General features: G+C 35.1%; 1 protein-coding gene across 2 annotated transcripts; it reads right to left on the bottom strand.

The window, feature by feature from the left end:
• Positions 1–1015: 1015 nt before the first annotated feature.
• Positions 1016–14715, bottom strand: LOC148122791 (FERM domain-containing protein 3-like). Of its 2 annotated transcripts, XM_087904927.1 has the most exons (3): positions 14421–14715; positions 5275–5724; positions 1016–1242 (listed from the first exon to the last, which is right to left on the bottom strand). In XM_087904927.1, the coding sequence occupies exons 1-3, from the start codon at positions 14545–14547 to the stop codon at positions 1229–1231; spliced, it is 591 nt and encodes a 196-aa protein (XP_087761053.1). In that variant the 5' UTR covers positions 14548–14715; the 3' UTR covers positions 1016–1228. The 2 variants fall into 2 exon arrangements, with proteins under 2 accessions (XP_087761053.1, XP_087761052.1); XM_087904926.1 differs by lacking the exon at positions 1016–1242 and having other exon boundaries at positions 4085–5724.
• Between the last annotated feature and the right edge of the window lie 406 nt (positions 14716–15121).

Genomic DNA, 15121 nt, shown 5'->3' with positions numbered 1-15121 from the left:
TCAGTTATCCTAGTAACATTTTCTTTTTGGCAGTCAACTTGACATAAGTTGGAGTCATCTATAATGAAGTTTCATTTAAGGAAATATGTTGAATTAACTGGCCCATTGGCAAGTATGTCAGAGATTTTTTTTTTTGACTAATGATTGACAGGGAGAACCTAGCCCAGTCTAGATAACGCTATTTCTGGGCATGTGGCACTGGGTCATATAAAAAAGGAGACTGAGAATATCATGGAGAGCAAGTCAGTAGACAGCTCTTCTCCATGGCCTCTGCACCAGTTCCTGTCTCCAAATCCCTGACCTGAGTTCCTCGCTGTGTTCCTGTGATGATGGACTAAGAATCAAACAAATCTTCCCCTCCCTAAGCTGTTTTAATCCTAGTGTTTTATCACACAAGTTAAAACCTGAGCATGACAGAAATATTACATGATAATCCTAAACCTAGGGAACAAAGCGTTTACATGGCTAGAAAGTGAGCATTGGTCTTATCCAGTATGCCAAGTTTTGCTTGATTTTTTTATTGATTGTTTTACTCTGAAAGGTAGATTTCTTAGAAAGCTAGTGTGTAGAATCATAATTGTGTAGATAAAAAATAAGCAAGGTGAATATATGCTAGATGGAGAATGTGCTGGAACTTAAAAGATACGTTTTTATACATAGTAACCACAGAAAATATCCCTTAATTCTATCAAAAATATTCCTTTGTAACCATAAAAGTAGCCTTGGTGCCTCTTCCAAAGAGATTTTTTTAGTATCCAAAGGTGCAATTTAGGGTTGTATGGTTACAACTAACCCTCTATTGATTGTGAACTGATTCCTAGCTCCTTCTCTCATTGGTGAAGGCTGTGAGGACCCTGTGTGTGACAAACAACCTTTGATACACAAATTTCAGCAAAGATAAATTTCTCTATCACTTTCTTGTTGTGAAATTGGAAGTTAGAAGACCTAAATATTACCCATCAAAATGGCACAATTTCATTCTCTAGTATATAAAAGACACAATGTAACACATGTCTGAAAGAGGGTTTAAATCAGCTTTACTAACGGATGGGTGAATACAGTTGAATCTTGAGGCCCAAGTGATGTTTCTTTCTTCTTCTCGGAGGTGATGACTGCTGAGCTCCTCTGGGCTCACTCGTGAACTTATCTACCCAGTCAGCTACTGAATCTGGAATGTGGAAAACAAATCTTGGATGGGTCCATCATGTGCAGGTTCTGCTGATTCCCTTTATGGCATAGAGACTAGAAGTCCAAAAGCAGGTCCAAGAATGGCAGGACAAGAGAGAAGAAGCAAAAAGATAAACGATCAGAAACCTTCAGCAACTATCTTCCCAAAGCAGAGAAAATTTGCCCAAAAATGCTCAAGTCCCACCAACTACAATAATCTTAGGAAACACTCCAGAGGCGAAAGCATCTCTGAGTGCTTGCTCTTTATTGTCAATGTTGTGGAGAGCCTCCCCCTATTTGACTCAGCAGATAGAAAGGTAAGTCTCTTGGAAAGGATGAGAAAGTTAAGAGTCTGACTTTTTACAGACAGAGGAAGACTCTGTTTGGCCTAGAAGTGTTTTTTTGTTTTTTTTTTCTGGTAGTAATTCCTGGCACTATGAAATAATTGCACTACTAGTCTGCTTATTAGGATTTTCTGTCTCTAGATTTCTTGTTAGCATTCATTTGATCATAGCTTTTTATATCAAAATATGCATTCAATACTCATGTTCTTGGTTACACCTCGGTAGCTTCACAAGAATGTAAATCTCCTCCATTACCTGTGATTCTTTTCAGGCTTCATCCCCAGAGGTGAACTTGTTTCCTGATCCTATCATGCATCTTCCTACAGTTTCCAATAGATTGACTCTACAGCTTTATTTTAAATATAGGTGAAGTACTGAAAATTTTTCCTTATCCCACAGTATTTATGAGGGATTGTGTTATCATGTTAACATATTGAACAACTGTATGTTGACATAGAAATGCAACTTACACTTTACTAAGATACAGTTCCATCACAGCTATATGGCTTTCATATCTTTTATAACTGAGTGACATTGAATGTCAAACTACAAAATATACTGCAAATATATCACATTTTACATGTTGTTCAAGCTAAGATGAAAATATATAATATTTTACCTTTATCATTCTCATTATATAGTTTGTAGCATCACTAAATACAGGTTGTGTTATAGATGTCCTATTTCATTATGTGTATGAGTGTGCATGTGTGTGCGTGTGTTCAAATCTACAAATATACGTATGTGATTTTTGTGGAAGTTTTAAATCTTTGAGGCTACAATTTTTCCACCATAATATTTAAGAGAGAAAGGAACAGCAAACAAGCATAAATAATTTATGTGAAAGTTATGTACAGTCTGTCTCTATATACACATACATGTATTAATACCTAAATGCCTCTATATCCACTATGTGAAGCCTAATCTATTTATTCTTTCACAACCTAAACTCTGAGTTTTATTATGTTCTACACTGACCACCCGTCTCATTATATCATATACTGACCATTTTCTGGAGCAATTGTTTTCTCCTTTTTGATTCAGGCAAGTGATCACTGTCTTATAATACTATAATGGATATATTTTGAAGATTCTGATTATATATAAATGAAATATATTTATGGTATCAATGATACATCTGAAACCTTTTGCATAAAGTCATCATGATCTATTCTGTTATTACTTAACAACAGATAGTTTTGAAAATGGTTTTCAGATTGTTGTTAAAATGAGAAATATATGACTTCCAGAATTTAAATATATTAATTTTAACAGATTTTTGAAATGTGAAGGCTAAATAACTTACCAAGGATAAAATGTTAAAAAACTAAGAAGTAATTAGAAAAGGAACAATTTTGAGTAGACTACTAGAGAACCCCTATGTTTATGACAACAAAATTTCTCCATCATATGAGAGAAAAATGAAAACATTAAAATGTCCCTAGAAAAATTTTCTACTTGCAAACTTCCAAAGTGAAATTTTCACAGGTTCAACCAAAGGTAAAAGCATTTCTCTGTGAGTATTAATCACTAAATACCTTTGAGAAGAAAACTCTACAGATGTGATATCAAGTGCATTCCCCAACTCAAAGGCTCCTGAGCTGACAAATTACCCAGTACTGAACTAGGCAAATTAGAAGGCTCACTGTGAAATCAGTTGGTGGTAGTGTTGAAATTTAATTAGACTTAGGGAAATATTATATATTTTTATAACTGAAGGCGATTGAATGTTTTAATATAGGTTGGAAATCCTACATTCTCTGCTTTAAACTCATACCATTTTCTTTCTTTTCTCTGACAGTGGTGGTAAGCACTCTTAACAGAAAATACAAAGCCCTTTCTTTTATGAATCTAATGACACAAGAAAGGTACTACAAGATTTCTTCCCTCACTCATCTTCTTTACCTAAGCTGAATTTGCTTGTCATCTTACACTCTTTCCGATAGATGACCAATTATGAATAAGATAAGATGTTACACCCAGCAAAGATAGGCATATATTGCCCATCATGAAAATCAAGATTTCTATTGTTTTTCTTTCCCCCACTATATCCTGTTCTGTCTTTGACTAACCCACCCACAGAGACATACACACATACTCACATACATAAATACACATACACAAACAAATACACATATACACAGAGAAATTTAAGGACATATACACATAACCACCAGACACAAGATATACACATAGGGGTTTACATACCCGCATGTACACACACATTTATAAAGAGATACACAAAGACACACATATATACATTTGTTCAAGCCCACATGCATACATATGTGTACACACAAATACACATATAGAAATGCATGGATATACATACAGTCACACAAACAAATAGATACACATATGTACAGACGTAAATACACACACATACATGTACACACTGAAATATATCCAAACACATACACTTAAAGACATATACACATACAGATACACAAACACTGACATATATGCAAATATATACATTCATGGATACAAACACACACACACACATCCACCAACACACTAACATGCATACACAGTTTTGAGAGCTTTTTTTTTTTCACAAAATCACAATGATGTTGCGAAGGATCAAAAATATTTTACTTTGAAGTTTTTCTGCTGTCACTTCGAATCACTGATATAGGCCATTATGGACATGAAAAGCAGAAGAGCAGCTCCTTACATTACTAAATGTCTTATAACACTATCATACATCAGAGGCCATCTGTCCACAAGTGTCATCAGAGTTCTTCTTTGGTGCTTTTCAACTGTCCAGTCCATCTTCCTTCACTCCAATTACTGAACAACAAGTAATTACCTCGTATATCTGTTGTATTTCTTCCTTTTCAAATTTCACTTTAATTTCAAAGTGTTTTGTTTATCCAGGCTAAGTCCATGGACAAAACACAAATTAAACCGTTAGATTATCATGTCTAAATGTTAAAAGGTGGCCTCACATGCCAAATGAATGTTTTCTGTCTGGATCTCCAATTCTAGCATCTGTTTGGACAGCTTACAATTTGTTTCTGCAAATTTTCTATATCATATACAGATAGTTACAAAGTATAGAATTGTTTAGTCAAACATATATTTTATAAAATTGGTACCATAATATAAAAAATATATATCTTTGTGTACTAGTTTTACAATATATATACTTAAATTATTCAATGGGACCTCTTTCACAAAAAAAAACAAAAATGTTTATCAAAATTCTTTTAATATAAGACCACTTTTCAAAAACTGAAAGAAATACCCAGTGTAAATTGAGCTGTATAAACATTTTTTAGAGAATGTTGTTTTCTCTAAGGATTATAATGAAAATTATTTCCTTAGACTTTGACTAAACTCTAATTGTTAACATTAGATTTCATCATGCTAATGATGACAAAGGAACAGAAAAAGTTAACTTGTTCTGATGTAGGATAAGAAGAATGTCTATACTACAATAAAAATATATCTCTTTGGTTTCTTAATGGCTACCTTTCTGACATATAAACAAAATAACCTTTTTTGATTTAAACTGATATTAAAGATACAGCAGTACAGAAAGTCAACTTAAAGGTTTGAAACGCATGACCATTTGGAGCATGGAATCTGCTGAAAATAAATAATATTAATATCGAATACAACCTTTATTCTTATCAGGGACTCCTAACAAGTATCTAAAGATGTTGGTATTCCCAGACACCACTCTTTCAGGGGACAGTAGTATCCACAGTGAAACTGCTCAAATTCTGGTTTTTGCATAAGAAAGAGAGATCAATACCTGACTCCAAAAGGAGGAGGATCAGGGGGAATACAAACAGCAGCAGTCCCAGGCCCACCACAAGGAGCCTGGTGCAACACTTCACTATAGGGTTGACCCATATACGGCCGGTCAGGATGTAGTAACTCCATGACATAGCCTCATGAGTTTCCTTCAGCTCCTCCTCTTCAGCCATCAAAAAGGCATTTTCATCTGCTTCCGGTTCCTCAAAGGAATCTGTGTCTTCTCTTTCTAACTTGAGCCTAGATGTACAGTCGAAGAGCACGTCAATTTCATCATCATCCACTGGCGTATGGAACAGCCTGGCATTCTTTGCTAGTTCAGAGATGGTCAAGGGGTCTCCATCTACTCTGTCTTCCTCTTCACTCAGAGGATCTGCCCACTGAGTTCCATTCTCTTCTGAGTTGGCAATCAAGGACTCAGAAACATCCACTTTAGGCAGTGGAGCACCTGGAAAGAAACATTATTTTATAAATTTTACATTTCAGATATTCTTATTTCACAAAAAATGGATATAGAAACATATAGAGTTCAAGGTATACATGCAACTGTTCTGTGGAATGTTCACTTTATACAAAATTGGTTTACTAAGAGACCTTATTCTATAATTTCTTGGCTCAACAAGATAAACCCAAAATAACAGTGATCAAAAGTTGCAAGTATCTTTAAGATTTTGACCCTCGTCTGTGACCTCCAACTATGGAAGGTTTTTAAAAATAATGTTGGCATAATTCAGATACACATTATAATTATGAGTGAAATATTGCAGTAATCAATACTATAGCACAATATAGTATTTTTAAGGGAACACTAGAGTAAAATTATAGATTCTACTGTTCTATCACACATTATACTTCTGAGTCATATTTTTTAGTCTTTATTACAATTTTGCGATATCTTTATGGATTTGAATTGAAATTTTCTCAAAGTTAAAACATTACACCTTGGACAGAAGCCTTTTAAGACTCAGAATGGTCCAAAGCAGTCGTTCTCAGTCTTTGTAATGCTGTGACCTTTTAGTATAGTTCCACAAAGGGTGGTGACTCTCAATCATAAAGTTATTCTGTTGCTAATTTATAGTTGCAATTTTGCCACTGCTGTGAACGGTCATGTAAATATCTGATATGCAACTCCTTGGGGTCACAACCCACAAGTTGAGAACTGCTGGTCTAAAGGGTTCTCAGTATGACTCAGCAACTAAATAATTCCAAACCTTCGGAAAGTCTCTGAAACTGAGGTCTCTCCTTCCAAAGATTATATATGACTAAAGACAGTTGAAAGAAGCTCCTAGACAAGTAAAGCTGCTGAGAAAACTCTCAGAACAACCGAGTTCACTGAAAGAGAAGGACCAGTTAAGCTGTCTGGAAAAGGATCAGACTGACTGGGATACCTGGAAGAGATATTCTCTAACCTGTCAAGCTACCTACAAGTCATGCAGTAGACTCCTATTCTCCAGATTTTATCAGTTTTTACCAATATTGGGATGGGCTTTTAATGGTGCAGCTGTCTTTGAGTAAATTATTTTCCTATAAGTAACCCCTGACCAATATTGTTGTAAATCATGCCATTAAATTTATTGGTTAACCAAGTTGAACTTTGGTGGCATCCTTGTATTAGTTCTTCTTGGGATGAATGTCGTATAACATGGATATTAAATACCATCTGATTCATGAACCCAAAATGCGAAAGACTCTGACATCCAAAATTGTTTAGTGTAAAAATGTTCATAAATTTCAGTCCCTAGAAGATTTTGGATTTCAGAGAAATTTTTATCTTAAGTTTCCAGTTTAAAGACATTCAGTTAGAAAACTCAAAGAATATATTTCCAAATTTGCAGAAACACTCTGAAATCTGAAATACTTGTATACCAAGACATTTTGGGTGAAGAATACTTAATCTGTTATTGTAGCCACACTGTGTTCGCAAAGTCACCATTTGCTCTTTTCATTTATCATTAAACATTTTCATGTGGAAACTTGAGTTTCATAAATATGGAAAATTTGTTGTTCTTAGTCTGGTTGTAGAAAAAATGCTCCAGAAGCTACTTTTACATATAAAGTTTATTTCTATCATATTTCAGTCTATTTCTTTGAGATGTATAACCAGAAGGCAAACCTCTTGGTCAAGGGTATGTCTTTCAATTTTTTTATTGAGAAAGATGTGCTTCTCAACACATGGAAAATGCAGCTACCTCCATTCTGTCTTAGAGACTGGGTCTCCTTATTGAGCCTTAGGTTCTCAATGAAAACTAAGCAAAAAATCAAAAGTATTCTCTCTAGGACAGAAAAGCATCCAACTACCAAACAAACTGGTAAATAGTTTACAATTTCTTTGTCATCAAAGCATGTAGGAGAGAGGTTTTTTTTTTTTCTTTTATCTTTCAAAAGTCAACAAAGTCAACAAATAATTTTTGGTTGATATGAGGCAAGAGCAGCAGCACCTAGGCTTAAAAAAAAGAACCATTAAAATAACATTTTACAGACTGAGTAGAAGTACACCCAAACACACACAGTGAAAGAGAGAGAAAGAGAGACAGAGAAACAGAGAGAGAGAGAGAGAGAGAGAGAGAGAGAGAGAGAGAGATAGCAACAAAGAAAAGTGACCATGAATTTTGAAGAGATCAAGAGATCTTGATCAAGAGATCAAGGTGGGACAATTTGGAGGGAGAAAATAAGAGGGGGAAATGATATAATCATATTATAATCTTAAGAAAATAAAATAGTCCATATTCTAATGAATACTAAGCCTCAAGAAATATATTAACATCATAAATCATTAGGTAACTGTAAATCAAAGCTACAATATTACAGAACCTCAGGGCTACTCAGATAGTAATTTTTTTCACTTAATAAACATTAGCTTTAATGTTTCAATTGAGGAAATACCTTAGATTTTTTAAAATTTATTTATTTATTAAAAATTTCCACCTCCTCCCCTCCTCGCATTTCCCCCCTCCCACTTTCCCCCTCCCTCTCCCTCTCCAGTTCTAAAAGATGTCAGGGTGCCCTGCCCTGTGGGAAGTCCAAGGCCCTGCCCACTCCATCCATGTCTAGGAAGGTGCGCATCCAAACAGACTAGGATCCCAAAAAGCCAGGATATGCAGTAAAATCAAAACCCAGTGCCATTGTCATTGAGTTGTGCTGCAGATAGTAATTTTTTAAAAAAATACTTAGTTGTTGTGAGAATTTGGAGAAATTTTAACTTCGTACATTGCAAGAAGGAATGTAATATGTTCAGTTACTATGAACAATATTTTGGTGGTTTCTCAAAAAGTCAAATCTATAATTATCTACCATATGACCCAGTAATTCCCTTCATAGGTTCATTCTCTAGAAAAAACCCTTGAAATAAGTACTCCAAAAATTTTCATAGACAAATGTTTACATAAATTAATATAATTGTTAAAACGTAAAAAATTCCCAGATGCTTTTCAGTGGATACCTGTATAAAAAATTATGGTCTGTCTATTTAACAATATATCATCCACCTTATAAAATAGTGAAGTGCTGATCAACAGCACAACACAGAAAAATATCAGAACTATATGGTCAGTGAAAGGTCACCAAATGTCACCTAGTGTAGTTTTTCACTGAAAAAGCAAATGTTTGAAAAATTACAGAAAGAGAAAACTTTATGGTGGGAGACACAAAGAACTATGAGAAGAAAGGCATGTACAGCAATGGTAATAGTAACTTCTTAAGATGTCATATTCTACCACTATGGGAAGTGAGAGCAGGAACTCAAGGCAGGAAGTAAAGAAGTCATGGAGGGAGTGTTACTTACTGACTTATTCCTCATTGCTTGTTCAACCTGCATAATTTTACAGCTCATAATCTCAGCTCAGGGATGACATCACCTACAATTGGCTAGACCCTCCCACATCTATCATAATCAAAAAAAAAAGAAAGAAGCAATAGACTTACCTATACGCCAATCTTAAAAAAATATTTCACGAATATGGGTGTTTTGTCTACATGTATGTCTGTGTGGCCCATGCATGCCTACGGCTTACAGAAGCCTGAAAATGTTCTTGGATCCCCTGAAACAAATTACAGATGGTGAAGAGTGTGATTACTGAGAACTGAACCAGGGTCTTCTGGAAGAACAGCCAGTTCTCTTAACCAATAAGCGATTTCTCCAGCTCCTGTAAGTCAGTCTTATGGAGGTGTTTTCTAAATGGAGTCTCTCTTCTGAAATGATTCAAGTTTGTGTCAAGTTTGCACAGAACTAATGCAATTTACCCTTTGTCAAACTGACATGCAAACACATCACTATTAAATCATAGACTTTCCTTTTTAAAAGCGCAGTCTTTAAAAGTCCAAGGTCTCCTTAAAAGTTCAGTCTCAACAAAATATTTAAAATCTTCCTAATACTCCAAAGTCACTTAACTGTAGGTTTGTTGGCTCCTGGTAGTTGGGGAGAGCAAGTTAAGTATTTTCCTACTCTAAGAAGGAAGGGCAGAACACAGTTATAGTCAAAACAAAACAAAACAAAATTCCAGCAGTGCGAAACTCAGTGTCAGATGGTTGTGACTTATGATCCTCTAGTCTCCAAAGGACCTGGACTGCTCCACTTGTCTGGCTCTGCCGCAAACAGCACAGGTGCATGTCTAATAGGCTCAGGTCAGCTCCACTCCACATCTGCTGCTGTCTTTAGTGGTCACCCATGGTATTTATATTACCAGTACACTGCAGTCTCCCCTACAATTGAGGTTGCGCATTCACTAGTGGCCTCTCCTGACCTCTCTTCAGGGATTTTGACCTTGCCACATGGTGTAAAACCTCAATTTCTCTCCAGGAGCTCTAAGCCTGAGATCTGTTCTGTGGCTGAGGTTGGACCATCACAAATAGCCTCTTTCTGCTTCTCACAGTGCCAAGCCTCTGCTGCTCCCCATGAATGGCCTCTTAATGTCTTCAAAGTTAGTACCACCTGGGAAACTCAGTTATATCACCAAATTTGGCTCCTATCATAAGATACAGCCTTGATCCCTATTGAGACCAATTTCTGTTTGCTAAATCTAAAAATACTTCCTAGAAGATTTTACCTTGATGCTGATCTCTTCTTTATCACAACTCATTCTTTACCCCATCTAACCAGTGTTGCCTGTACTAGCAAAGCAAAGATTTCACTATGCTTTGAATTTTTGAATTTTAATTCTTCAACTCCAACTGACCAGGACCATAGACTCTTAACTCAAAATATCACATAAATATTCCTTATAGTATTTGCTTCTCTCTGATGTTTCATAAGCATGGCCTTCATCTTTTTTACTGCTTGCAGCCTTATCTTCCAAGTTTCCGAATAATCCATTGATCTCAGGGCCTTCTGTGGCTTTTCTAGCTCAAAGTTCCATACTCCTTCTAGATAGTCTTCCACCCCCTATGCACAACACATATTCAGGTCTATCAGAGTAATAGTCTACTCTCTGGAAACAACCTATATCTCACTTAGGTTTCTACTGATGTGAGGAAAGGATTTATGTCATCTTACAACTCTCTGTCATAGTCTATCACTGAAAGACATCAGGGTAGGAAAACAAGGTAGGAATCTGAAGATACATGCCTCAGAGAAATACTGTTTGCTGAGTTGTTTCTCTGAACTTGTTCAGTCTCCTTTTTATACCATACAGAACCATCAGTCCAGGGCTTCACTTCCAATAGTAGGCTTGGCCATCCCACATGAACCATTATCAAGAATTAATTAACCAAATTAACTAGCCACAGAGTTTACTATAGGTCGTTTGTATGGCGGCATTAACTAAACTGAGAGTACTACTTCCCAACTGACTCTAGCTTGTATCAAGTTGACATAAACCTAACCAACAAAGACTCTTTTGACAATGTTGGAAATAAAGGAGAAAACAAAAATCACAGCAAAAGTCCTGTTTTGATGTAAAAAACCTGCCAACTGGAAAAGTTGTGAATGGACATAGAATGAAACCTTTTTCACCAGTTGCTTCTGGACTTCTCTTATGCTTAAAATTTTACCTTTTATTATTTAAAGCAGAGTCAATTATGATTATCTGTTAATTTTTCCTGGTGACAACATAACTTCACAGCTATCATTTCACCATGTAGATCTGTTTATCATTATAACCACTGTGATGGTTTTATTTTGGCCCGCTTTCCATTAAATCTTTACATTACAATGATGTGGGATTTCCCTCTGTATTCTGTGATTACCATTAAGAAATAAAAAACTGCTTTGAACCTATAGCAGGGAAAAACTTAGGTGGGGAAAACTAAAGTGAATGATGGGAGAAAGAAGGGAGGAGTCAGGGAGAAGCCATGTAGCCTGGCTGGAGCAAGACAGAACTTAACCTGGTAAGTCACAGTCACATGGCAATACACAGATTGCTAGAAATGGGTCATGTAATTAATATGTAAGAGTTAGTCAATAAGAAGCTAGAGCTATTGGACCAAGTAGTGATTTAATTAATACAGTCTCTGTGTGATTATTTCAGTTCTGGGCGGTGGGGACAATCAAGCGGAGAGCAGCCAGGAACCAACGAGTGGTCTCCTTACTACATTATAAAAGGCAAGGACTTGAGATTTCTACTACAGAAATGACTTTGTATGATGGTGAAGGTATAGAACGAAAAAGCATTAAAAGATTTCTCGCCAGTGTGAAACTTGTTAAATTCTCACTGTTCATCAGACTCACTCTAGCAGAATGAGAAATATGAAAGTATGAAGTATGTCTTATATTTTCTCTATTTCCTAAGGTAAGATTCTGTACACAAAACAAAATAAACAAGGAGTTCATGAGAGTTCAGCAAAGTATTCAAAAGCAAGACTGATATTTTAAAGAAGGCAGTGTGAATCATGACATATCAGTCAAAACTATTAAAAGAGATAATAATTGACAATCTCATTCAAGATCCCTAATTTGCAATACTCAGTGAAGTTCATAAAAAATGTACAAAATTTGAATGAGAATAATGTTAAAATGTAACTGAGCATATCAATAGGTGAGTGACCATGATGACATTTTTCAATAAGAGGCCTAAATGGTTCAAAAATTCAGTTCTCCTTTTAATCTAAAATTCATCACAATCTTAAAAAATAATTACAATTTTTTATAAACAACAGAAGGGAAAAGATTACAGGAATATTTGAAAATAAAAATTTTAAATTTTAAATATATCAAATAAGTTATATAATTTAGTGTTAAACGATGTCCTGGGTAAATCTTAGATGCCTATGACTAAAAGAGAAGAATCTGAAAAGGCTACATCCTGTGTTGTTCCTACAATGTTACAGTCTAGAAAAGAAGATGGAGATTTTTAAGTGACTGCCATTGGTTGAGACAAAAAAGTAATTAGTAAGAGTAACAAAAAGGATTTTAGGTCAGTGAAAGTGTTTTGTACTGATATGGACCTGGCCAGATTTATAACATACAACATAAAGAAGGAGCCCTAGTATAAACTCTGGGTGTTAGGCAATACTTTTGTGTCATCTAGAGAAGTATATCACTCTGGTAAAGGATGACTACAGGAAGTGGATGTACTTCTTATGTTTCTAGATAAACAACAAAAAAAAAGGAACTTCTGTTTTGCCCCTATGTTGTTGAAACTAGAGACTAGTGTATAAGGCACGAGACTACCACTGATCTACACCCCCAGGCATTTTACCTTCCAAATGCCAAGGAAACAATTCTAATAAATTTAGTAGTCATGTTAGGATCATACATTCTCATAGTTTTGTTAGTGTTTTTTAAAAATAATTGGATAATTTTCATCACATTTGTATTCTGCAGGCTAACAAATATACTTTTAAGAATGATAGAAAGTATCTGCTTCTAAGTTATTTTCATCAATATTATGACCAAAAATTAAGAAATGCTAACTTCCAATGATAATTTTGTGGTTAAGTAGCAAATTATTATTTCTCTACATTATATAATTTTTCTATACTATTTTGTTATTTTTAAAAGGATTCATATTAGTATATTTTAATATGGAAATTCTTTTGGCAATCATAAGTTTAAAAATGCCTTATAAAATACTACACCTAGAACAATTCTATTCATAAAATATACCATAAGTGCAATTCCAGTATTCCTGAACTTGTTACTGAGAATATTAATATACAAAAAATTGTTTATATTTGTGCTTTTGAAAGTAAGATGAACATAATGCTTGTATCTATAAATCACAGAACTCAGAAGGTTAGAGAAGAATTATGAGTTCCCAGAAACTTTTGTGCCACACAGTGAGTTACAGGCTATCCTAGTCATGCATGCCTCCGTCAAACAAAACACAGCAATAACTTTATTGATTTTAGAACAGGAACACATTATATGTTACTCATATCAGCATAAAAATACAATTAATCTCAACTAAGAAGGCAATTTTATAAATCTTAGTAAGCTACGACTAATTCCAACTAACCCTCCGAATAAATTTTACTGTAACCATTTGCTGAAAACACGCATAAACTTAAGAACATATAATTACAGCAGGATTGTAGCTGAGGATCTGACTTTAAATTTCTATTTCAATTTCGGTTTCAACTTCTCATATCATGAAATAACATAAAACATGATCATTATTGAGAAAAAAATTGGCATAACACCAGTCTGATGATGGTTATTTAGTTGATTTTTTATTTTACTCCTTTAGTTTTAATTTAACTCATGTACACATGCATGTTTTTCTCTGTCTGTGAGCTTACAGAGGCCAAAAGAGAGCCTGGTAATTTATTTTGATAAAATTCTGATTCGAAGTTTAAAAAGAGAGTCTGCCTCATAGTCGGAAACTGTCATAACGAGAGGCAGAGAAGTGTTTTGATTACTTATTATACGCTATTATAAGCACCATCTCTTACTACTAAGCAAGCTTCAGGAATGCACAGCAGGATTTTCTCTTGTATCTTTTGAATAAAGAAGGTAATCTTTATCATTTTGTTGGACAAGAGAGCTTGTCTTCCTACTTCCCTTCTCACTGACTTGTTTACAGTCCTCAGTACCCTTCATTATTTTCTTCCTTCCGTTTTCTCACTGTCTGTATTCTCTTCTTATAAAAAATAAAACTGTATGCCACATGCATTCTTTGCTTCCCTCTGGCTCACCAGTGGTGAGCATGTAGTTGGAAGTAATCCCACTTATCTAGGCATAGGAATGACAGCCCAGGGAAAAGCACGTACCAGCATTTCGAGGTATGACCTTGGAGCCATGTTTTAGCAGACGGACAAACACATTACTGCTGCAGTGGTTCATCATGTGCAAGTGGAGGCTTCGTTGAGTCCGGATCTTGACCAAACATTTTGCCATATTTAATATTATGATTTTCCTAAGGCTCTGTTGTCAGTTGTGGCCCTGAATATATGCAACCAGCAACAACAGCTTTGACCTTTTGCTCGCTGTCCATTCTGTTTCAAATGACTAAGGCAGAACACACAGAGAATGAATCAAATGTCAGCTTCTTAATGTAGCCAACAAAAATAACTCACCAGGGATACACATTGGGCAAGGAGGGAGGGAGGAGACACTATTTATAAACTCTCACCCCTCCTCTGGTGAACAGTAAAATTTTACGCCTAGTTCTCACTTAGTTTTTTTTCTAACACATCTCGATAAATAATCTCTGCCAAGTGTCAAAAGTCCCTAGCATAGAAGAAAATTCCTCAATTCTACACTGTAAGAAACAATTTACTTTCATTTCATTTCTGATATACTTAATAAGCTTCCACTATGTTCTAGAGCAGATTTTCCCAATAAAATATAATACAAGTATTTAAGCAGTAGGTTACAATTATAGTTAATAATGTGTTTTATTTGAAAACAGGATATCCCAAATAGTATTGTTTCAACATGAAATGATTTGTTAAGCAGTTCACATTTGCAA

Source organism: Myodes glareolus, chromosome 3 (genome assembly GCF_982192425.1).
Source record: "Myodes glareolus chromosome 3, mMyoGla1.1, whole genome shotgun sequence".
NCBI lineage: Eukaryota > Metazoa > Chordata > Mammalia > Rodentia > Cricetidae > Myodes > Myodes glareolus.
This window is presented reverse-complemented; position numbering and strand designations above follow the sequence as displayed.

Bases quoted from the DNA above. Each gene is read 5' to 3' on its own strand.
- LOC148122791 (XM_087904926.1), bottom strand. From the start codon at position 14,547: ATGGCAAAATGTTTGGTCAAGATCCGGACTCAACGAAGCCTCCACTTG. The intron at 5,725-14,420 runs GTACGTGCTTTT...GTTTCTTTCCAG, and splicing joins GGTCATACCTCGAAATGCTG to GTGCTCCACTGCCTAAAGTG.